Source organism: Xiphophorus hellerii, chromosome 2 (genome assembly GCF_003331165.1).
Source record: "Xiphophorus hellerii strain 12219 chromosome 2, Xiphophorus_hellerii-4.1, whole genome shotgun sequence".
NCBI classification, from domain to species: Eukaryota; Metazoa; Chordata; class Actinopteri; order Cyprinodontiformes; family Poeciliidae; genus Xiphophorus; species Xiphophorus hellerii.
In genome coordinates, this window is record NC_045673.1 from 2064930 (window position 1) to 2089479 (window position 24550).

A 24550-nucleotide genomic window follows, 5' to 3' on the forward strand; every position below is an offset into this window, starting at 1 on the left:
GAACTAGGGCTCATTATATAAAGTAATGTTTTTGCATGTTGCCAACCCAAAAAACAACTAAGAGGCCCGACAGCGGTAACTGGCCTATATAATCACAACAAGTTTTGTTTTCCTGTGGAAGATTCATTAAGAGCTTATTAAAATCATAAAATTCTCAGTCTTTTACTTTTTATCACAGGAAGTTATTTTTGATTAATAAACTCCATGTCGGCTGTTCAAGGTAAATTTAGAATCTGACTCTGTTGCTTTTGTATTAATCAGTTTTCATGTTTCTCATTTGTTCCTAGGAGTACATTGTTGCTTTAATAGTGAATAACTGCATGAAAAATGATGCTTTGCTACTTTATTTTTTGTCTACAACAGTAAAATAATTTAGGTGATTCATCCCGTTTCTCTCCCTCCCAGCTGTGAGCATCAGCACAAAAAATGTTACTTTTGTTTATCTATAACAAAATGTTTTATATATTTTTATTAAAATATGTTATGATTTTTACAAGTTGAATATTTTGTGCCCCTCAGCACCTTGTGGATTCTCAAGGTACTGAGGATCCAGGAGGATCCAGGAGGATCCTGGATCCTCAGCACCGATAAAAACATGAAGCTGAAGTTATCGCAGCTCAAAAACTCCCAAAGCTTCAGGCTCCATTCCAAATCTGCCAAAAGTCGATCAGCCATCGTAATTTCCTCCACTGGTCAGCTGACCGCTCTCATGATGTCAACAACCAAACCTCACAAAAAGCAGAATTAGCAGTTTGTTAAATTAATTTGTGACGTCCATTCATCTGTGTTTTTTTACCCCCTCCCCACACAACTGGACCCGTCCCTTTAAGGAATCAAGAGTTCTGGCCCAAACATGTAAAAGAACAACTGCATTGTTTTATTGCATACATCTATGCATTCTAGCTACATGATGAAGCATTTACATTGCAGTCCATGTGTCAGCAGAACAGTTTTACAAATTAGGATTTTCTTTACATATGGTACAGTTTTCACACGTTAATAAATATCAGTACAATCACGTCAAACGTTTCACACGCCATCGAAAAACAACAGTCTTTAAAGTTGTGTAACTGTATCCACTGATCACGTCGGGGTTTTCAACCGTACCCTCTGCTGCACTTTTAACATTTTTGGATTCTTTCTAACTGATTTGCATGAAGCAGAATAGATTTAAAAACTTAGTCCTACCTTAAAAACAAAAAACTGGAGTAGTGGAGTAAGTAGCGTGGAAAACAAAACTTCAAAAGGCATCTTGTTCAAATATTCAGCATGAGCCACGATTCGTCTGTAGTGTAACCGAGAACTTCCTGTGGCACAGAGTGAGTGACAGGAACTCCAGACCTCTGCTGGTATAACGAGATCACACCGATAACTCTGCTCCCTCCACCAGCCGAACGCGTCCCGCCTCCCGCAGCGCGATCAATAGCCACCCGATAATCAAACGCGTTTCTGTAAACTTTTAACTGTCAGTGTGATTTACCGTAAAACGGCGCTTCTCCCGGAGAGGCCGGGCGTTATCGAATCTGAGAAATGATTAAAGACACGTCAAGTTGCTCTGCTGCATGAGCCTGCAGCCGCATTACTGACACACAATGGCTTAGGAGTGCAGGGGGCTTATGCAGAAGATAATGAGATCCTGGGCAACGGAAAAAAGTGTTCATCTTTTAAAAGCAAACATAGAAATATAAAAAAGAACTAAAAAAGGTGGCCAGAGTTAATGAATTCTTAGTGTTGACTCACTAAACACAGTAGAGGAGGACAAAAACATGGCCGTTCAGGGGTGTGTGGTTCATTAGGATAAACACTCTGTCACTGGAGAGAAAGGCAGCTGAATGTTTCAACACACCTCTGCAGAAAATGTTGTTCAACACATTTATACACAAAAACTTTACAATTTCTTTACATCAGCAGGACTGAACTGATTCTTCCCTTTATAAAGTCTCCACACATCCTCCCTGTGGGCCCCGGGGCCTGAAAGGATCCTCTTCAAGGCTGCGATGATAAACTAGTGAATATGAACTCGGCTCTCCTCCCACACAGAGGGAGAGGAACCCAACTGCAGAGTGATTAAGTTGGACCGCCTTCAGGCGGGGATCTGGGAACGCTGCGTCAGTGTCGGAGGCAGCAGCGGCGTGTTTGTTGTGTTGGAAACATATCTACACATTCGGTGCTGTAGGTGTGACAGTTCCGGATCGTTTGCTCGTGTCTATCTTCAGACAACTTGAGTGGAGTTTGAGCTGCTGCTTGACGAGACAAACCCTGTGTTTTTCTTGTTTGTGTGTCAGCTTTCAGGCCCAGTTCAGGTTGAATCCCTTAGAGAGCATGACTGCCTCCAGGTCCTTGTCCTCCTCCTTTTCCCGAAGTCTCTGCTCCTCCAGCAGGGCCACCAGGGCGTCGCGCTGCTCCACCACCTCCAGCATTTCATTCAGGATCTGCTTTTCCTGAGCCAGCTCCTTCTCGGTTTTTAGATGGTCTGAGGAGAGAAAGGTGAAAGAGATTTACAAAAACATCCACAGTTCAGGAAATGATCAACAAACCAGGAACAGCTCAATTAAGGCTGAAACTATTAATCTGATTAATTGTGATGAATCAATTATTGAAATAATTGTCAACTAATTTAGTAACTGATTAATGGTTTTGAAGTATTATACAAACTTCAAACAGGCAATTTGCTGTAAAAACACTGAAAACACAGTAATTAAACCCAAACTGTACAAAACACACATATACACTTTGCATATAAGATCATCTAAATATGATTTAACCAAAACTCCTAAAGTGGCAGTTACAGCTTCCCCTGGTTCAGATTTACTACAGGAATGCTGACATTTTCTTATTTTAAAAATAACTGAACTATATGTTTATTCACTTCTTTTAATGTATTTTAATATTGTATAAAAAAGGTTGAGGTGGTTAAATGAGAAATCTGTTTTGATCCTGGTTAATTGATTACTAAAGTGGTTGCAGCCCTAATCTCAATAGATTAAAATACCAACTATTATCAAATAAATGATAAGCCATTTATTTGATAAGTTGAGATGCTTAAAAACTATGAAATAATTTAAATATGTTGTTTTCTGTTCTATTTTAAATAAAATTAATCTTAATTCAATTTGATTAAACACACTTTATTGACCCCAAAAGGAAATGAAATGTTGTTTTAACTCATTATATTAAAAACAATAATATTTGTCTGCAGTGTTACAGTGAGATCTCCTTCAGATAACCAGCATTAATGTTTTCACCTTCCACAGCCATCCGCTCCCGGAGCTCCTGCTGCAGCCGACTCTGCCGGTCCTCCAGCTCCAGCTCTCTGGCACTTTGACACAGAATCACAGAAGAAGAAATAAGTTTGAGGCTTTAACATGACAAAATATGATAAAAAGTTAAAAAGAAAATGTATCTGATCAGCAGAGCAAACTTCAAATTATGGTTTTGAGAGTTTATTTAATAGATCAACACAAAGTAGAGCAAAACCATTTTGGAAATGAAACCTGGAAAGTGTGATGGAAGTCGAAACTTTGTCTGCTGCAGATCAATTCTCCAGCTCAAGCTCAGATTGGGTGGAGAACATTCTCCCAGCTCTGAATAATTACACTGTTCTGTCATAAAATCTAGTGACAATAAACTGAAGTTTGTGGTTTCAACATGAATAATTCAGAGGATGTGAAAACTTGTGCCAGGCCGTAAAAATCCAGCGGATTCCAAGCAAATTTACTCACTTGTGTTAAATTCAATAAACAATTATTAGTTCTTCAAAGCAAGACAGATGCTTGATCCAGAAGCTTTCAGAACATGCAACAAGATAACATCATAATTCAATGAATTTGTTTGATAATATAATACAGTTACTTCAGTAAATAGATAGCAAGTGGAATTGTATTCTCATAAAAGAAAGCAGAGATTAGATAAAAAATGAACAGAATAAACCCTGACGGTTTTATGATGATCTGCTGAGCCGTCCCGGTTCAGGACTCCGGGGAAGATGATATTTATTGGCTGACAGTGAAACATCTTTATTATTATTGCAGACATTAGCAGCCGGCTGCTGAGACCTGGAGCCGTCTGAAGGCTTCGTTGATCTACCGTTCTTCTCAAACCAGAAACTTTAGTTGAGACTAATAAAACTAAAAAAATCAGAATCTGGAGAAAATTTAAACAAATCAAACACAAATTACATTAAACCTGAAAATTTCTTCTTCTGCTGTCATTGAGTTCATACATGTTCCTTTAAATAACCATATTTTTAAAAAACAATGTTGTACTTTTTTTTTACTTTGTCACATTTTAACAGCAAATTTTAATGTATTTCTTTACTTTTAGGTCTGGACTTTGAGTAGGCCATTCTAACACATGAATCAGGTGGTTTTCCTGCTGGAAGGTGAACCTCCATCCCAATCTCAGGTCTTCTGCAGCCGTCTTCCTGCTGCAGAAAACCATCCCACAGCATGATGCTGCCACCACCATGTTTAACCACTGGGATGGTGATTTTCAGGGGCCAAAAGCAGAGAGCCTTCTTCCGTATGTTTGGTGGTTTGTGACAAACTGCAGACAAGAAGACTTGGATTTCCCATGAGAATGTATTTTACATTCAAACCTCTTTATTAAGAAGAGATTTGTGGAGAATTTTTACTATTTTAACAATTAGGGGACATTCAAAGACAGATTTCATTAACATTTTGTTTTCTGTTGAGGAAGTAAAACAAACAACCAAAAAAATAAAAATAAAAAAATCACAAAAAAACACATTTTTGCCTTTAATTTAATGAATGTTGTGGTCCGTAAGTTGCTTAAATTTCCCAATTTTGGCCTTTGGGACAAAAAAAAGCTTAGACAAAGCTGATGTAGAGTCATAAAATTCCCTCATAACTCTCCTCAAAATGATGAATAACAGTTCTGCTTAGAAACACTTTTACATCATGTTGAATGCATAACATTAGACCTGCAACAACCATAAATGCTTTAATTTCTCAGGTCTGAGATTGTTGAGTGGTGTTGTAAAATGTAAAATGACAACAGCACAATAAGATTTTAATTTAAAAAAATGTCAGGTAGTAAAAACAAAAAATGAAAAAAGAGGAACAAAAAACAGTTGCCATATTCCAGTGTAAACTGTATCTTCTGTGGATGCAAAACAGTTTAATTACATAAATAGGTTTTTTTACAATAATTTACTTACAATATCATGAGTTCCGACTCATAGCGGACCAGGGCGTTCTTCTCCTGCACCAGCTTGAACCACTCCTGCATCAGCTTCGGGTCGTCCTTCTTGCCCATACCTGGAGGACGGGAGCAGAAGGTGAGGACAGGAAGTCACACAGACAGACAGAGACAGCCAAGCCGGGTGTCCTTGCTGAGGAATGGTTGGTGGAAGGAGGAACTGACACCAGCGTGCTGAGTCGGGCCATACATGACAATGATGGCACGCAGAGTGGGGGAAGAGCCCATGGTTGTAGTGTATGTGTACACTTCTGCTTAGTGTACACACTAAAAGCAAACAACCCACATTCACCCACACACACAACCCCCTGTTGCTGCAATGTTGAGTTTGTGTTACCCAGTTTGGCCAGTGTGCTACATACAGCTGCCCCTCCTGGGAAGATTTCAGTCTTCTTTTCAAACTTAGTCTTAAAAGGTTGAAAAGAACAAGAAAATAATCAACTGCATGTTTTTGAGAAAATAAAAACCACAATAAATAATTTCCAAACATTTTCCACCTTTAAAGTGACTTAGATACATTTACAATTCAACTCAAAATAAGCAAACGTGTTAGCAGGAAACATAAAGAGCTGCTGTAAAAATGGCTGCCATTTTTTGAGGCCAGGCTAATAAAGTTACCTTCACGCAACAGCCGAATGCGACACGAATCCAAATCATGTCAGTGTGAACGGCCCAATACCGACCGTTTTACACCCCCAAAAGATTCCCTGTGTCACGTCTATATGTGGGACTAAATCAGATACATATCCAATCGTTTTCAGAGCACCTGCAGTCTGAACTGTCATTTATCCGACTTTTACGTCGTTGATATGATGCATACAGTCAATGCTCCACTAAAGGTCGTTGCTGTTAGTTGTGCTTTCTTTCTATTAGCTTTACTTCGTGTTCTTATTATCTTGTGACGATGTTTTCGGCTCCCGTTGTTGAATAATTTTACAATCAATCCATTGTTATTTCCGTAAGCACAGCGCTGCTGCGTGACACTTATGTTTTTCTTCTGCGCGTGAGGGTCACATTTGGCTCGTAACCCGTTCACACAGAAGTCTGACTGCAGTTGCATTTAATTAGTAGTAAGAACAAACACACACAAAAAATAAAATAAAATAAAAAAATCAGAATCCATCAAGGCCTGCTGTGTGAACGTAGCCTAAGTTATGGTCCGACCTTTTGGGCTACAAGGTCAAAAAAATATCCTAAGCAGACAAACAGCAAAACGCGATACCTGCTGTGAAACACAGAGGTGGTAGCATCATGATCTGGGGTTATTCTTCTGCAGATTAACTGATCATTTTGTCAAAGTGGATTAGAATAGTCTAAATACTAGTCGAAACCTTTAGATGTTCAAAAGCTGAAAATTATTTACATTTTTTGTTAAATCAAACTGAAGAATATAAAATACTAGTTTGCTTCGCACAAACAAATCTGTTTGTTTTCCAGTAGAGCTGTTACAGGAGCTGCATCACATTAAGAAGGTGGAACCAGTCTGGAAATTATTTACCGTCCTAAATCTTAAAAGAAAAAAATAAATAAGTAGAGTCTATGTAAAATTTCCACAAATGTTTCACATAAAACCCCACAACTTGGAACAAAACCATTTTTAGACCCCATTAATGCTCAGCAGTTAGAGGGCAGAAAGTAAGAAATACCATCCACTCTTTGCACATGTTCTACTTAAAGTTTAAAATGTTCATGAAATGACTCGGCTCTCGTATTGAGTCTGCCTCAGGGGAAAGCATGGTCAGAGCCACCAGCATCATGCACTGCATTCAGAACAGCCACAATCTCCAACTTCATTCCTGCTTTGTTCTGCAAAGAAGACCGGTGTATGCAGCATGCCTGGGGAGGTCTGATGCTGGTGTGATGAAACTTTTCATTTATCTCCCTGCAGCAGGTGGAGCCAAGCAGTTTCAATCAAACACCAGAAGGGAATCCTTGATGCAGCATGACATACTTAGCTGGGTTAGAGGAGACTCTTGCAAAAAGAAAAGGAAAAAGAAAAACCTCGTACACAAATAAACGGCATGGCTGTGGTCTCCAGGATGGAGCTGAGCTATTGACAGAAACAGAGACGGACACAGCTGAGGAAGAGCGCCTCAAACTGAAAGCAGAACAATTACCAAATCAAAACTGATCTTTCTAACATACGTCTGCATTTTTTCTTTCCTAAACCACAGAACAGTTCCACCACCATCAACCCTCAGCACAAACTGTTCAAATCTGGGACAAAACAGCAAAAACAACCCACAGAAACACACGGGTTTCCTCACACTTTGAAAGCTCAGGCAGAGTTACGTCTCACAGCTGTTAGATACAAAGACAAACCAGACGACGCATTAAATTTTAAGACTTGCTCTGGGTAAAACCTGATTGTTAATGTCAAACTGTCACAGCATGCAACTTTTCAGTCCTCAAATACACACTTGTCTGTGAGCTTCCAGGTATTCATATTGAAGAAAGCATATGCATATTTAAAGGGCACAATTCCCAACAGCAAGAACAAAAATGGGATAAATACAGATTAACCAAACAGCAAAAAGAAACATGCTGTTAATTGAAAACATGTCCGGATAGTTTTCCCCTTGATTTGACTGCAGCGTTTCACAATTAAAGGAGGGAAATATTTCCTCAGCCAACATTTTAAATCTGCTGAGAAATACTCAAAGTTGCATTAAGTTTAATTGCTGTTGAACATTTACAGTAAAAATAATATAATTAAGCCTCATTGTATAACAGTTAAATGTGTGGTTCCAATCATACGTCGGCCATTTTGGAGGACATGGCAGACAGCTGCATAGCAACGCCACCAAGGTGTTTGTTCAATATACAATTATCGACTGTAGAAATTTAAGACACTATTAGAAGATCTTTTAGTCATTTACCAGCAGTCGTTACTTAAAGGGCTGAACTTTTCACGTTGATGTTAAGAGTGTTTTTCAGCTCCAGACGCATCCTCTGCTACAAATGATTAAGCATACCTTAAAAGAATAATTTATTATTGCATTTTAGGAAAGAAAAGGCTTTTTTATTTAAAGAAGGAATTATTTGTATTTTTCATGTATTTCTAATATTGAATAAAATAAGTTTAAATGGTCAAATGACAAAGCTGCAAAATTAGATTTCTTTCTAATCCAATTAGTTGTCAAAATAATCAATAATCTATTACTAAAATAAATGCTAGTTGCAGCAATACTTTAGATTAGACAAAAGTTGTAGATTTGCAACTATATATACCCTGTCACATAAAACCAATAAAATTCTTCATGTTTCTGGTAATATCAGTCCAGTTGATTTTTAGGTCGGTTCCCAACACGTTATTTACGCTGCTATAAACACCAACTGGGGCAAACAGTTTGGACAACATTTCCTCTTTAGCATTCCTTACATCTGGTTTACTGATATGTTTAAACTTTAGCAGCATCACCACTAATGTTTGGTACTCTGATGTGTTGCTATTGTTTCTGTTAATGTGAGTAACTGAGGTCATACATTATGGAAAACAAAGTAACCCAGAGCTGGAGAGCCTTACGGCTGAGAAGGCGACCTGCCACAACTCTGGAAACATGCGGCAAGGTGGCGTTACCTTCAGAGGAACAGCAAGGGCAGAGGGAGAGTGGTCTCCGACGAGGCATCCCCACAAAGGGCTCAACTTCCACAAGACATGGGGAAATAATGAGAGGGAGGGACACAGATGGTGCAGAAGCCAGGGAGAAGGAAGCATGAGAGGATAATGTAGAAGAAAGAACAGGACACCACAAAAGCACAAAGAAGGGGAAGGAAGGGGTAAGAGAAGGGTGCGGTGCAGAAGAAAATATCAAGGAGAAAAGTCAACAGAGGACACAGATATGGAGGAGAAGACCAATCCCCTACAGAGAAGAGCTGGGAGAGATAAGCTGTGGTGTGAAAAATGAAAAAGGGTAAAAACACCGAAGGGAAACAAGTGAAAACAACAAATCCAGACGACCGAGCTGGAAAAAAATAAGCCTCCCGTTTGATCTTCCATTTACAGCTCCGCAGATAAACTTCAATTAGGTAACAGCTCCCTGTCAGTAATAAAACGGGAATAGCCTACAACATATGGTCAGTGTTTATCAAAGCACATAAAATAATTTAACACCATTACTCCAGCCATTACTGATCACCAGGGTCCATGGCGTTCATACACACACTGATAATTGCTTTGTCTTTAAAGAGCCTCTCCGAGTAAATACCTGCTTCAACACGTTTAGACCACCCACACTAATGTGTTGCCAGACTTTTGAAGTTTGGAGACTTTTGAAGTGCAAATTGGGATTTATTTTTCTAATTTGCTTTCAGTGAAGAGTTTTTCCAAAGAAAAAGAGGAACTATTGTAAACAGCATGGGCTCCTTTAATTAAAGTCCAAATAATGAAGGTAAAACATGTTGCTCAGACAATTAAAAAAGGATGCGGAGCTGATTGTGTGGGACGTAGTTAGCAGGTTTTACGGCTGGTGGTTGAAGAGTTTTAAGGCCTGAATGTTGGATATTAATGACAAGAGACTATCACAGAGAAAAAGAGAAAAGCTGCAGACTAGAATATGTGCTTTGGAAAGACTGGAGTCCTAATGGCTTTTTAATGGCTTCCTCACTTTATGCAAATATTTTTGGAAATGCATGCTCAATAGATTTTTATCTGAACAGGAATAATTAACTTATCTTAACTTATTTGATTACATTTTTATAGAAAACTACATTTAGGTGACAGAATCTAGAGGAAAACAAATAAATGGTTCCTGTATCACCTGAAGGGCTAAAATATAACACCAATAAATCAACTACGTACACTACCGACTCCGTAGCAACCGGTGTTCGGTTGTCTTGGTAACAGAGTGAACTGTGTGAGTCCTGGTTCTCCTATAGCTCAACAGTCAGTTCCATTATTTTAATATCTTCTTTGGATTGTTGTGTTTACTGGTGATAAACTGGAGGGATTCAGATATAAACTTTTTGACTTCCAAATTATTCAATGCATCCTCATTACAAATAAACAAACCTTATTTTAAGATCCACCTCTTTGGTTTGGGTTTCAAACTAACCTATATCTCTTTTGCTCTCATAATGATACTTTCACTTGTGTTTAACTGTTAACTATTTTGTTTCATTTCTAATATTTTTTTATTCTTCTTACTCTTATTAAAGCTCTGCTGTTTTTGAAGTGTTTTATAAATGATGTTGACTTGGTGCGATAGGAACCAGAAGAGAAACTCTGTTCAGCATTCATGCATAGTGCATGAGCCCAACAGTTAAATGGGAAAACAAGCTGGTTCTAAAGAGATGAAACAGCACGCCTCTGGTCAAGCGGATACAGCGAGAAACATTAAAATGCTCACCTTTAAAATCTCCACACATTCACCTGTCAATAAGCAGCGGGATGAAAACACACAAATATCGTGCAAACTAGAGGAAACACACACGTCTCCGGCTTCTCGCTGAGAAATTCCCTGACTCAAAATCAAACTACTGGCCTCTTGCAAAAAACACTGCTGAGCTCACAGAACACATGAAGAGAAAAAGATGGATTCCTCCGCAAGACGACAACAACAGACACAACATCAAGTCTCAACCCAGACGAACAGAGACAGCTTCCGTGTTGCAACCACACTTCAGACTCAGCCGCCGCCGTGAAAGGGTTAAAACATCGATCTATCAGGACGCACAACGGAAACACTCTGGGAATAAAGGGACTGAGCAGGTATGAGGAAGCAACTGTTGGGGATATAAAGCAGAACTACAGCAGCACAGAGCCAGGCCAGCAGCTTAGTAGGAGTCAGTTCATGGAGGTTATATAAGACTTTTGTAGTGTGTGTGTGTGTGTGTGTATGTGAAGGAGGGCTGGGTTTCATGTGCATTTCCAATGTACATATTCTATCTTAAATATGTAAATGAATTAACGGAAGGCTGAGATGAAACAAACTGGAAAACTGGAGTAATTGGATATATTTAATCACAAGAATATTAATTTTAAAGTCAATCCAAACAGGTAGCTTAGAGCTCATGTATCAAAAATCCCCGTCGTAAAATAGTTTGTTTTTTATTTATTTTTGAACAATCTCTTTAAAAGATAAGGCTTGCAATTCCCTGTTTTAAAATTTAAAATGATGAAAGAAAAGAAAAGATCAATCCTATCTGTAGATCAATCCCTTCTGTCGGTCCATGACAGGATTGGTAAAAAAGTAGATATATTTTTTACCAATCCTGTCAGAGGAATTATATGCATCCAAAACTCAGAGCCGTTTGGGGCAAACAGGGTTGTAAAAAGTGCATCTATTATAAACAGACCCAGAAAAATACACACATTTATGTTGCTGAGCGGGAAACCTTTGACTGTGTGGCTGCTGCATGATTGGCTGAAAGAGTTTAGACAGTAAAACTCTCCTCCTGAGTATTAAACTGGAGGCTGATTAAAAAATCAGCAATTTTTTAATGAGTTTATGACAAAACTTCCTGCCTGTGATTTTGTCCAGCAGATCTCCAGTAAGCCTTAGAGGTATGATTTTTACTGCTCATGTTGTGCATGATGGGTTAGTTACCTTCAAACTAACCCATCATGATGCCAAATGTTGAGGAATCTGTTGATCTTTCCTCCCAGCAGCTGTGAGACTTTATAACCAACTAAATCAGTGTTTACATCCCTGCTGGCATTCATACAGTCATTTATTCTGCTTTTACTCATTTTACATACTATTTCTGCTGTTGTTGCACATCTGTTTTTCTGATACTCTAAACACTCTGTTGTCTTTTTAATGTTCAACACATAAATATTATGTACAGTAAACAAAACCTCATTTGCACATCCTGTGGATTGCGAGTATGATATTTCTATTGATAAATACACAATATTATGTGTTATAATCGTGTACTGTATATTATTATTATTGTTCATCTTGTTATTTATCTATATATTTTCAACACTTTTGGACCTTTAGTGTGATCCTACATGTCTTGCAGCTGAATTTTCACTTTGTGGGATAATAACAGTAATTTCTACTTTATTCTACCTACAAATCTCAGCAAATATCTGCAGCATTTCACACCATAGTTGACATTTCCCAACCCATAGCTCTAACTTTAGAAGCATTCTTCTCTAAACTTTCCATAGTTGACATATCCTCAACTATGGATATGTCTGTATGTCAGGAGCTTTGCACTCTGCTCAGAATTTGATTAACTGTAATGTGTTTTTATGGCATTTATTTATGGCTTTCAACCTGCAATAAATTTATCAACTTCAAATGAATTTCAGACTGGGACAAAAACGAATCCTCATTGGGGAATGCCTCCTTTTCTGTTTAAAATAGATTTCTACAGTTTTACAGCCATAAGAAAATGATTTAGTGTTTTGCTGTTGTATGGTTTTCCTTATGCATGTTGCTCAGGTTTCTGCTGCAGTCTGTACTGAACAATCTGCATAACAAGGACTGACACAGCAGCTAATCTTCTACTCCCTCATTCCTTATTCATAACTTCATGATCTTTATAAAAACAGTGTCTGATCTCTGGTGTTACAAGTGTCCCGAATAGAAACCCAGTGAGGGATGAAGGCGGAGGGGTTAAGGAGCACAAATGGTGCAAAGGCTAAAAAGCCACCAGACACTAAAGGTAGACACGTGGGGTACAAAGCTCAAGTAGTAAAACAAGTAGGGGAAGGAGAGATTGGGTTAGCTACTGGATTAGTTTTAAAGCGACAGATTTGAAATACATACCGCCCAGATGCAAGTCCAGGATTTCACTGTAATTAGAATCTCCCCAATAGTCTACAATGACAGGGTAGATTAGAGATAGGAGTTACTTTACACGACCCCAAACTGGGCATCCAAACACAAACACACACAAACCAAAAATCTTCAACAACAGCATGTCATGCAAACACACAGACACGCTGCAGCGACGCTCAGAACAAAGAGAGTTCGGCAGGACGCACCACAGTGTGTACTGCAGTGCAGGAATCAACGCAAACTTGCATTTTCCAGATATAATAAACAGAGTGTTGCATAGATTTGCTGTATTGCTGTTTATGGGGGTGAGTTTGGGTTCAGTTTTAGAGTCAAATGCATTGAAGAAATTCAGTTTGAGGTTAGTTTGGATGGCAAACTAACTATGAAAACCAGTTATAACAGATAAGCTTCAGAGGGCTCCAAACAAATCTCAGCAAATGTCTGCAGAATTTCACAAAGATATTTGCAGAGACTCTTCTAAAACAGAAGAAGCTGTCAAAGTTCTAATTGGCAAACTGGATTGATCAGAAACTCTCCTCATTGAGAGGCAGCGAGAGGCTAAACATCCAGATTGAGCACAGACAAATCTATGTGGGAACACACATTCTCCTGATCGCATGCAGCGCTGCACTTTGACGATGGCACACGTGTGATGAACAAACAGAGATCAACATGTTTGGAGATGGAGAACTGCTGCTGTGTGTCACCACAGATGGAGTCCACATGACAGTGCAGTGCAACACAGAAACCCAAGTAAATCTAATACCTGATCTTCTTTTGTGCTGTTTGGGTAATGTACAAGTACCTTTATACAAGCCTTTAAGAGAGTAAAGCAGTACACTCGTTAAAACACATTGCAACATTCGATTGTCTGAATATTGGATGGGAGAAATAAATTTGGCTTCTGGAAAATGGAAAAGATTTAAGTAACTTTATATTATGCTAGTATTAGAGTTAACAAAACACTGGTGGAGTCCCTGCTGCAACATGCTTGAACTAAATTTTTTTTTTTGTTTGCAGGTTCCTTTAAAACCTGAGGGGACGCTGAGGAGCTAGCTCAGCTATTTCAAACCAAGGACACACCTGGAACATCCAGGACACCTGAGGACACTCCTGGAATATAATTCGTTTGAGCTACAAGCTAACTGAAAAGAAAATGATGATTATACGCCCTTTAGACAGTGGAAATAATAAATTGTGTTACAGATTATTTGTCTGTGATAGCCACTTGCCAACATGATTTTACATTGGTAGAACTAAATAAACTGTAAATGTGGACATGTCTTTCAGCGCAGTGAGAATCATGACCACATCAGCAGACTGTGTGGTTTACGGGTTTTCAGATATCAATGTTATTCCCTTTGGAGCATCTATAAAAGGTTTAACTGATAATGACATGAAGATAAAATGAGGTCTTGGAGGGGGAACCAGTGGGACGCCAACTGTGAAAGAAGATTTAACTGTCAGGCATGAAAGAAATCCCTTTAAAATATTAATAAAAAGCAAATAATAAAAGTGGTGACAGCAATTAGCTTTCTAACTGCGATGTCATGTCGAACTTGTGGTGATTTTAAAAGATAAGCTTGTAAAAATGAGCGAGCATGAAAGTTTAATAAGTTGTTACCTGCTTCTCCCCTCAGTGCTTTCTCCACGGCTACACCCCGCTCCTCCAGCTGCCGCTGCTTCTCCTCCACCTGCTCCAGCTGCCTCTGGATGATCTGCGCAGACATATCAAGAATTAACGGCTCAAAGGAAGGAACCAATATGCCAAATATTCAATTCACATGCACTTATTTCACATATTTAAATAAATCCACCTCAAAGTACATCCCACTGCTGCTATGGGGGAGTGAAGTGCAATCTGGTCCTTCATCACCACCATAAACATCGAGGAGGATCTAATGGTCCATATTGAGCCAGGAGTGGCCTTTTTAAACGGGACTTAAGGCAATTCAGTTTAAAAAAAAAAAAGCTGCTGGAAATGGGAGAAAAAATGAGCAACAACAACTGCAATGAATTAAGACCGAAATTTACCAGTTACCCCAACACATATAAAACGTTTGGTATTAAATACATAAGGTTGCATCTCAGTAAAAAACTAAAAAAACTGAACTTTTTACACACAAAGTGATATATTTAAAGTGTTTATTTGTGTTCATTGTGATGATGAAAATGAAAATGTCAGTTTCATAACAAAACACCAAGGATGAAGGCTGTTCAGTGGGGAATCATAAACACTACAAAAGGCAGGTCAGCAAAAGAAGCTGGCTGGTCCATGGAAAGTTTAGTGGAAGGAAAAACTGTGGAGGCAAGAGGGATAATCACAGCCCTGAAAGGATTCTGAAGCAAAACCCACTAAGCCCTTCCTGAACCATACCAGCTTCAATCACCATGGTAACACCAGCAAACTGACCCAATGTAAACTCAGTTGTCAAGATGCCAGAACCAACAATGCAGGTGAGCTGATCAAAGCAAGCTGGACTTCCTGAACACCTGAGCAGAACCAGAGGCTGATCTGCTCCATGCCACGCTGCACTGATGCAGTAATTCATGCAAAAGGAGCCCAAACCAACTACTGAGTGCAGACACTGTTCACATTTCTGCATTAAAAATCAGATTTTTATTCCAGTTTTCTGAGCAGACGAATTTCAGATTTTCCTTTAATAGTTAAAATTAACTCAAAAAAAAAAGCATGGAGTGAGTGTGAAAATGTGTAAAGTCTTACCTTTTAAATTGAATTACTGAAATAAATTGCCTCTCAAAATTTTAACGTACTGACATAAACATATATAAGCATGCAGAAAGTTTTTCTGTTTGGCTATCACACACAGTAAAAACTCAATGCTGAGCAGAAACAAGGCAAAACATCCAAACAGCCTCAGGGAAGCAGGCAGCTGAGAGCTGAGTCAGAACCCTGAAGGTCCGAATCCAAACACTTTCCTAAATAAGACACGCAGCTGAGCTCAGTACCGCAGCAGCTGAGTCACACCGAACAGCCCGTATGGTATCAAGACGAAAGAGAGAAGAGAAAAGCAGCCTCAACTACGATAATTCAGCTTAAAATCCTGAGATGACATCAGGACAAATTCATTTTCAGCCGTGTACCTGAGCGCGATGCAGCCTTTTGAGCTCCTCCTGCTTCGCTTGCCGCCGGGCGGCTTTCTGGACTCTGCGTGTGAGCTTGGCATTCAGCTCCTCCTCTGTGTAGGTTTTCTGGTAAAGAACAGAAAATATGACTCAGAGAATCTCTTTTATAAATGTTTCAGACTGGAAGCCTTAGAAGGAGCCTGAAACTTCAGAACATCAACAGCAGGAAGGGAAACTGGACGGTGGGAGGGTGAGGAGTGGTTTCACCGGACATCTACTGGTTTTCTAAAAGAACATAAATTTACTGAAAAACATCTTGAGGTTTGAATTAACGTGTAATAAAAAAGCTTTAACACCACACTTTGCAGAATTGCTAATTAAAGTAAACTCATAATAATATGAGAATAAAGTGGTAATATTACCAAAATAAAGTCACAAGAATACCGGAATAAAGTACTAATATTGCCAGAAAAAAAAATTATTATATTAGGAGAATGAAGTAGTAATTTTATAACATCAACAACATGTTGAATGTTAAAAATATAAAAAATTAAAATGAGGAATGTTGAGCATGCTGTAAAGTCATACTTCTGAATAAGTTTTACAAATATGAAATTTAACTCATCGGCATCAAATTATTATCAGGATTTTGTGAAAACGAATGAGGCTTTTCAAAGAAAGAGATACGGACTTATCCAAGATTTTTTATCATTAAAATGTCTTTTTCTCTCGTAATTTTATAACTTGTATTCTGATAAAATTGCATGTTTATTTTGTTAATGTTATGACTTTAATCTCATTCTTTTTTTAACACTTCACTGTGCCGGATTAATAATCCTTTACAAGCAAATGAAAGACGGTACCATTTTTGTAATAAATTGATTAATATAAAATTCTGTCAAATTTTTATCTTTTAGGTAATTGAAATGTTTTGATAGCTACGGCATCTTTTCTGTACGACTAGTCTTGAAAAATAATGAAATCACACATTTCCAGACTCAACAGAAACCACATATTGGACCTGCTCTTTCATAGGATGAATTACAGTTTGCTTATAAAAAAAAAGCTGAAATGTTCTCTTTATCAGATGACTTGTTGGGACAAGAAAAGCTTTAATAAATCAGAAGAAAGGAGTAAAGGCAGCGAGGCAGAACAAGCTGCTCCAGTCTGCTCACTGGAGTAAATCCATACGACAGATGAATATTTATAACAAACGTCAGAAGGAAGAGTAAGACAGAGATGCAGTCTTATCAGAGCAACCAGTAGAGTGAGCGTTTTAGGAAGAAGAAGTCACGTTTTAGAGCATCCAGCAGTGACAGAGCGAGCGCCGTTTATTAGTTGTGGACCAGAAACACGCAGTTTGTTACGACAGGGAACTGTGCAGGAAGTGGAGGAGCGAGGAGTGGAGGGAGTTTTCAACAGGAACGGATGTAATACTACTACCTTTGTGGCGTACGATCTCTTGAACGCCAGTGCGTGAGGAACATAAACAGACTTGATGAAGACAAAACAGAAAACAGGGAGGAAAACAGACATAATACAGACGATATGATTAAATGGGTTAATGATTATGTTAAACAGCTCAAAATCAGAACAGTAAGGGACAACTTAGGTGATAAAAAATCAAAACAGGCAATGTTAATAACCCGGGACAGCTAGACACAGAATCATGACAAAAGTATTTCTTCCCTTACAGATTTCTTCAATAAAAATTTAAATATTAACTCCCTTGTTAAATCTTGAATTATCAGTGATTATCCCAACTTTTTTGTTGAGTTTTAATGGCCAAACAGGCCTGATGAGGTAGAAGCTGCCTGACAGCATAAAGTTGGCTAAGATCTAGAAAATCAACGCAACATATACACCAAAAAAAAAAAAATCAAAGAACAGATGAGAATTAAGTCATTAACATTTATTCAACTGGAAAGATTACAAGTATGGATGCAACAATAAATCGGCCCCAATTTCCTAGATATCGAATGATTGCTGATTGGCCGATAATATGAGAAACCAATCTTATCCACGGATCTGATCTACTGCCGCATCAATCTGAAACTCAGCCGCTGTTCCCTTTTGCTCTGCAGTGAGAGAGCTGCCTGACAGAGCCGCCCAACAGGTCACATCTACTTGTGTGAAACCTTTCAGGCAAAAAAATAAAATAAAAAAATGGTATCAGCAAAATCAGTATCACCAGGTCAGTCTTTTTAAAATCGGTGATCGCTCAGAAAGCTGCAATCGATGCACTCCAAGTTACAAATTTACAAAGTTGTCTAGCTGTCGCAAAAATTACTCCAACAGTCCCACATGTAAAACTCTGCAGGCCTCACTTGGTCATGGTTTACCAAAAAACATCTTGATGAGCTGCAAGACGTTTGGGAAAATATTCTCTGGAGCAGAAATAAAACTTTTTGGAAGGGTTTTATCTCAAATTAATAGAATTTCAGAAAAGAAAATCAAACCTACAGAAAAATACAGATGTGGCGTCTGAATTTGTGTGTGATCAAATGTTTCAGGGTTTTGATGTTGATCTGGAGGATGAATCAGAGATCTGCTGCCACGATGGGGATGATAATTACAACCAGAGTTTTGAAATCAGGGAACATTTCTCCTGTTGAAGTGATCAGAAGTCAGGAAGACGGAAAATATTCAGTTAACGCGACCCTTGACTGGCCTTGATTTAGCAACTTTAAGCTCAACAGCATGAAAGCAAATCCACTTCCAGATGGCTTTGGGGTGTCCTAGTCAAAGTATATACTGTACTTTAACACAAACATTTATTTTTGTGGTTATTTGGCATTAAACACGACTTGCATCCTGGAAAACTCTCAATATGGCTGAATTTAAACAATTCTGCCAAAAATCCACCCCAGTGATTTTAAAGACTCACTAAAAGTTAATCACTAGCAGCTATTAGGTTACATTAGTACAGCAGACGGTTGGTTTGCATTGCTGTGTTTTCTTAATACCTGAAAACTTTATTTATTCAGGTTACGTTTACGTGGGACAACAACAGAAGAAATCTGTAGGAGAGTAAATATTTTCACAGCTGTGTAATTTTATCTAAAACTACAACAAAACCCCAAACTATAAAACAGTACAAGATCAAATCGGATGGTTTCAGCTCTAAACCTACATCTGAACAGATCTACTGACAGGAAAACTGCAACCATGACAGTGACTAGAGTTCATCAGATTCCCGTGAGACACGAGGCCTGGGAGGCATGCTGCTGTGAATTCAGATCACTTTTCACAGACCGTTATAATATCCATTTCTTTCTTCTAGCATTGTCATCACAATGCAGAAAACTAAAAGGGAGCCTGTCAATAGTTCCACAATGGTTAAAAAATTCATGCCTCTGGCCCTGAACTCCACTGTGTCTCTAGAAAAACAAGGATATACACGGACTGAGCTGCAGCGGGAGAATCATTCTGAATTTCACAACTTGATGAATGCAAATCCATTGAAATGAAAGAGCTTGTTCTAAAATGTGAGGTTTTTGTGAACCTGATGATATATTGCAGCCTGCATACAGAAAAAAAATCAGCCCTTAGAAGAATTTTCCCAACTTTTCCCCCAATCAAGCATGATTAAGATGTTAGATCTCTTATTGGGTTTCTCCAGACCTTGGAGATGGGTCCATGTCCTAATTTGGTGCCATGATTAGTTTTGGGATCTCTTGAGGAGAAAAAGGTAAACATTTCTCATTTTGAGGTTTTATTATAAAAATGTTAAAAATACCTGAGGTGAGATTTAAAAGCCAAAACCAGGCCATGTGGGGTGAATATTTGAAACTCAGAATCATTTCTCCTTACGCTGCGTAATACCTCCTCATTGTCTTTCTCCTTTTCTTGGCCAACCTCCTTTTCAGGCTCCCTTTCTTTCTGCCCCTCTTTTGCCCTCTTTTTCCTCTTTATCTCCCTCCTCCTCTCCTTTTCCAGTCTCTCCTCCTTTATTGCCTCCTTCTGCATGCCTGACACTAGGTCAAAGATGTCCATGTGCCGCTAAGAGTGGAAGAAATTATTAAAAACAAATATGAAAAAAAATGAGTTTTTCAAAACAAACAGTGGGTATGACAGTAATATTCCAGTTCCTGTCATTTACTGAAGGCAGTTTAAATCAGCAGTGATTTATATTTTCTACAATAATCTGATAAAACGAGGGTTAAATTTAATACTTCACTTAACGTTTTCAACAAATTCAAAACATCTGATGTTTACTATGTTTGGATTATTCTGTTAGAATAGCACCTAAAGTATTCACTCCCCTTGGACTTTTATATTTATTTCAGATGTATGAACAACAGAGGAAAACTACTTTCAGTTATTTGGTGGCTAAATATTTTTTGGGATAACAGATTAAACTGACTGAATACATATGCACACCACTGTTACATTTTTATTAAGAAAAAACAATATAACTATCCACTGCTCTGTTTTGGCCAATCACTTGAAATCCCAGTAACATTAAAGTTATTTGTTTGCAATCTTCTGAATTAGTTTAAGTAGTTTAAGTGTGAACACTTTTGTCAGGCACTGTGCCGTAGTGAGTCTGTGTAAATGCTCTGCTGCCTGAGTCTTCCTGGCTTGGCAGACGGAGCTGATTTGTGAAACTTTACTCACATCTGCCTTTGATTTCTGGGACGATCTCTCCAGGACATCATCACAGGACAGGTCCGAGTCCTCAGAAAAGCTCAGGTTCCTCCGAGTCTTTAAGTCTGTTCAACGCAGTGAGAAGAAAACATGAACCTACAGGATACAAACATTCAGAAACACTGGACTTCTCAACGCGGAACTGACCTGAGGATTTCCCCAGAGGCGACATCCTCTTCTTCCCCGAGTCCTGGGTGGTGGAGCTGGACGACGGCGTGCTCGGACACGACTTGTTGTCCTTCTTCTTCTTGTCCTTTTTGTAGCCAGAGAACACGGCCTTCCAGAGCGACTTGTGTTTGGGCGGAGTCTCCTCGGCGCCAGAGTGCCTGCTGCCATCGTTTTTGGCTTTCTTCTCCTTCTTGTTCTTGCGGGGTGAGAAGAGGGAGCTCCGCTTCTTGCTCTTGCCCGTTGATGATCCCTCTGACGACGCCACTGAGCTGTCCAGACTCTTGTTGCTGCTGAAGAAACGCTCAGGAACAGACTCTTTCTTCGACTCCAGCGCCTTCACGGCCGACGTTTTGGGAGATCCGGGTGACTTTTTGATCTTTCCAGCTGAATCCGAAGTGGCGCTCCAGGCCATCTTAGGGGAGACGCTCCTGTTTGGGTCGGACTCTTTCATTTTGTTCAGCTGCTTGGCCATGGCATCTTTGAGAGCTTGGCTCTTCACAGATTTCTCTCTTGCTCTGATTCTCTCTTCAGCGATCTCCTTGGCCTCTGGGGAAAACCGAGTGGCCCTCTGGGATTTGGAGACTGGGATTACTGGGATGTTCGGCTTACCGTTCTCCATGGCTAATGCCAGGTGCAGCGGCGGCTTGATGGTGGGCGGCGCCTGACTCTTCTTCTGGCTAGTTTCTGCCGTGCGCTCATCGTACGTCTCCTCCACGTCGTCAGCAAAAGGAATCTCCTCAACCGTCTCCACAAACGATTTCCTGACCTCAGCCGGCCGAGGCTTCTTCTTCTCCCTCATTATCACAACCGGGGCGGTCTGTGGCGCTGCCTCAGGGGACGACAGTTTCCTGGGTGCGGGGGTGGGACTCAGCTGCGTCCTGGGCGCAGGAACTGGAGCGTCGGCTGGAAGCTTTTCTGTGCCGTTGCTCCAAGACGCCTGGTGTCTCTTCTGCCTGAGCACCGCCGGAGACTGGTTGGCGGGGACGGGCGGCGGTGGACTGGAGGGCGGGGTGAGCATGGTGGAGTCCGACGTGTTGCAGCTGTCACCGTTCGCTGTTAGGTTTGTGTCGCTCTTGGCCGGAGCGGGAGCGATCGGCGTGATGACTTGCCCCTCCAGGGTGATGTTGAGTCTGCGTATGACGGTGCGGCCGGTAAACGCCGGCTTTGGCTCCCCGGTGGACGGCGTCTTCACAGGGGTCGGGTCCGGTATCGGGGTCTTCTCCAGGATTTTACTGCTTCGGTCTAAAGGAGAGAGGCCGAGGCTCTTCCGGATCTCTGCACTCTTCAGCCAGAACTCCTCGATGATGTCTGACTTTTTCGAGGCGTTTTCCTCAATGGAGGAGTCGGCGGACCTGAGCGGCTCGGGCGTTGAGCTGACGGGCTGCGTCCTGACGGGGGAGTCAGAGGTCAGAGGTGAGGAGGCTTCCTGGCAGGGCAAAGGCTGGGCGCAGATCGGGGAAAGGGGGTTTCCTGTCAGAGGGCAGATGGAGTGGTGGGGGAAGACCGGGGATTTAGGCGTGCATGTTTCTGGGAGTGAAATGGGCTGGGAGCGAATCGGGGAGCTGAGCGGCGACTTGACAGGCGAGCTGACAGGCGACTGGCCAGATGGCTTCAGCGGAGAGGCGACGGGTGAAACAGGAGGGGAAGAGGCAGGGGAGGCAGAGGGGAGGGTGACGGCAGGAGCGGGAGACGGGATGGGAGCGGAAAATGAAACGGATGAAGGGCTGAGCGGGTTCCTGACAGCCGGGGACACAGCTGTCTTCTCTTCCTCCGGTAAGAAGGGAACCGGGAAGAAACGGATGCCGGGAGATTTCACCTGCAGGAGCAGGGAAAGTTAGAGTTCCTGAAAAAAACATCCCATCATTTTAACTTTGTGTAAGTAGAATATCTTACCGGGCTGACAGGCTCAGCCGGCGGTTTGAGGGGGGAAAGAACGATGTCGTCCTTCAGCAGTGAGCTGGTGCTGGCTGGGTCTAAAGTCACAATAGGAATGAAACCGATCATCCATTAACTCCACACAAATATAAACTATTTTAACTGGATGGAGTTAATTGGAGTTAACATGACAGACAAACACAAAGCAGCTCATAACTTTAAAACAAAAGGAAAACAATGTTTTTTAGGTGTTTATTTACAAATGCAAATTTGCGTTCAGCCCCATTTACTCTGAAAACCCTGAAAAAAAATCCTGAGACGTCACCTACCTAGCACCCCCAAACAGCATTAAAACGTCTACATAATTCACTCAAGTGTATTGTTGCAATGTGAAAAATACAGAAAAGCTTCAGTGATGTAAGATACTTCTGTAAGACAAAGTGTGTAAAATATCTCCTAGTATATCAGCTTGACTGAACAACTTGTGTTTTGTACCAATACTGGAGTCTTTCCCCAGACTTTCTGTGTCCTTGTTTTCCTCAGGAGGAGCTTCGTCTTGCTCTGACTGGTGCAGCCGAGCCTCAGCTTCTGCATCCGAAGGAATGTCATCTGGACAAAACAGTTACATGAAATCATTGAGGTGAATGAAATACTGACTGAATTTATCTGACCAATCACATTCAACAGGGAAGCTGCTGCAAAGGAACAAACTCAACGTTTACTGCAGCTTATGTAGAACAAGTTATTCAACTTTTCATGTTTCTGTGATTATTTGCTGCCACTGGCAAATATCTCTGCGACAGACAGGCGACCTGTTCAGAGTGACCCCGCCTCTTGCCCGAAACGTTAGCTGGAGACGGGCACCAGCCCCTCTCCTGACCCCACAAGGGACAAGGGTGTAAATGGATGGATGGCAGATATTTACATATGCAGAATAAAAAGACATCCAAATGTTTTCTCACCGTCTTAAAAATAAAAAACATGTATTTTTATTCTGTGTCAAGAATGTAAATATCTGGTTTCCAATGTATCTTCATGCTTTAGCTTTACAAGCAATAATATTTTAATACATAACCTTTTTATAATTCTGATATATGAAGAAGAACAGATAAATTAGTGGACATGTTTGATTCTTCGGCTCTTTACCTTGGTCCAGCTCCGTGCCGGGCTCCATGTCCGGACTGTCTGCTTCAGCTTCCAGCTCTTCATCCTCACATGGTTCTGGTATGAGACCAAAACGGAGAGAAATGAGAAATCCGGCTGTTACAGACTGACTGAAGTCAACAGTGGGTGAGAACTTTTTCCAATTCCCTGACAGCCTAAGAGCCTGAATGAACTTTTCTCAGAAAGTCTGTTGCTCCAAGATATAGGGATTAATTTGAACAAAAAAGTAAAAACAATAAATCATTGAAAAAGCATGGATAGGTTTCAAAGCCAGAATTCATTTTACTCCATTCAGCACTAGGAAATTGATGTGCCAAAGAAAGGTTTAGTGCACAGATGACAGTAGCAGTCTGTCATCTGTAATTCATGAACAAAAGAAAACCAGAGTGAACTTAGTGATGAAGATGCATGCAGACGTCCATTATGTTTGATCCAAGCAGAAGCAGAAACTAAACTGTTAAACTGTTAAAAAGCAGCATATTACAGGAAACGCTGCTTTCCCCAAACAAACCTGAAGCAAAAAAACAAAAAATAAGCATTTCATGCAATAATTCAGTCCAACCACTCCTCCAGTCATCACTTTAACGAAATGCACTAAACTAAATCTGTTCACATGAATGCATGGATGCACAGGAAAGGAAATAGTCATTCTA

General features: G+C 40.1%; 1 protein-coding gene across 27 annotated transcripts in view; it reads right to left on the reverse strand.

Annotated features, from left to right (window-relative positions):
* Positions 1 to 856: 856 nt before the first annotated feature.
* The window catches only part of mical3a (microtubule associated monooxygenase, calponin and LIM domain containing 3a), a 97307-nt gene continuing 73613 nt past the window's right edge, over positions 857 to 24550 (reverse strand). For 15 of the 27 annotated variants that reach the window (XM_032580151.1, XM_032580195.1, XM_032580203.1 and 12 more), the window contains 14 exons: positions 23880 to 23954; positions 23229 to 23342; positions 22752 to 22831; positions 20838 to 22674; positions 20661 to 20755; positions 19866 to 20042; positions 17481 to 17534; positions 16059 to 16166; positions 14578 to 14671; positions 8801 to 8866; positions 7229 to 7270; positions 5180 to 5279; positions 3246 to 3319; positions 857 to 2473 (listed from right to left, as the gene is read on the reverse strand). In XM_032580151.1, the coding sequence (XP_032436042.1) occupies positions 2289 to 2473; positions 3246 to 3319; positions 5180 to 5279; positions 7229 to 7270; positions 8801 to 8866; positions 14578 to 14671; positions 16059 to 16166; positions 17481 to 17534; positions 19866 to 20042; positions 20661 to 20755; positions 20838 to 22674; positions 22752 to 22831; positions 23229 to 23342; positions 23880 to 23954 (3101 nt within the window). In that variant the 3' untranslated portion in view covers positions 857 to 2288. Of the gene's footprint in view, positions 2474 to 3245; positions 3320 to 5179; positions 5280 to 7228; positions 7271 to 8800; positions 8867 to 12941; positions 12993 to 13719; positions 13771 to 14577; positions 14672 to 16058; positions 16167 to 17480; positions 17535 to 19865; positions 20043 to 20660; positions 20756 to 20837; positions 22675 to 22751; positions 22832 to 23228; positions 23343 to 23879; positions 23955 to 24550 lie in introns of all 27 variants that reach the window. The other 12 variants (XM_032580269.1, XM_032580318.1, XM_032580136.1 and 9 more) reach the window with 11 other exon arrangements.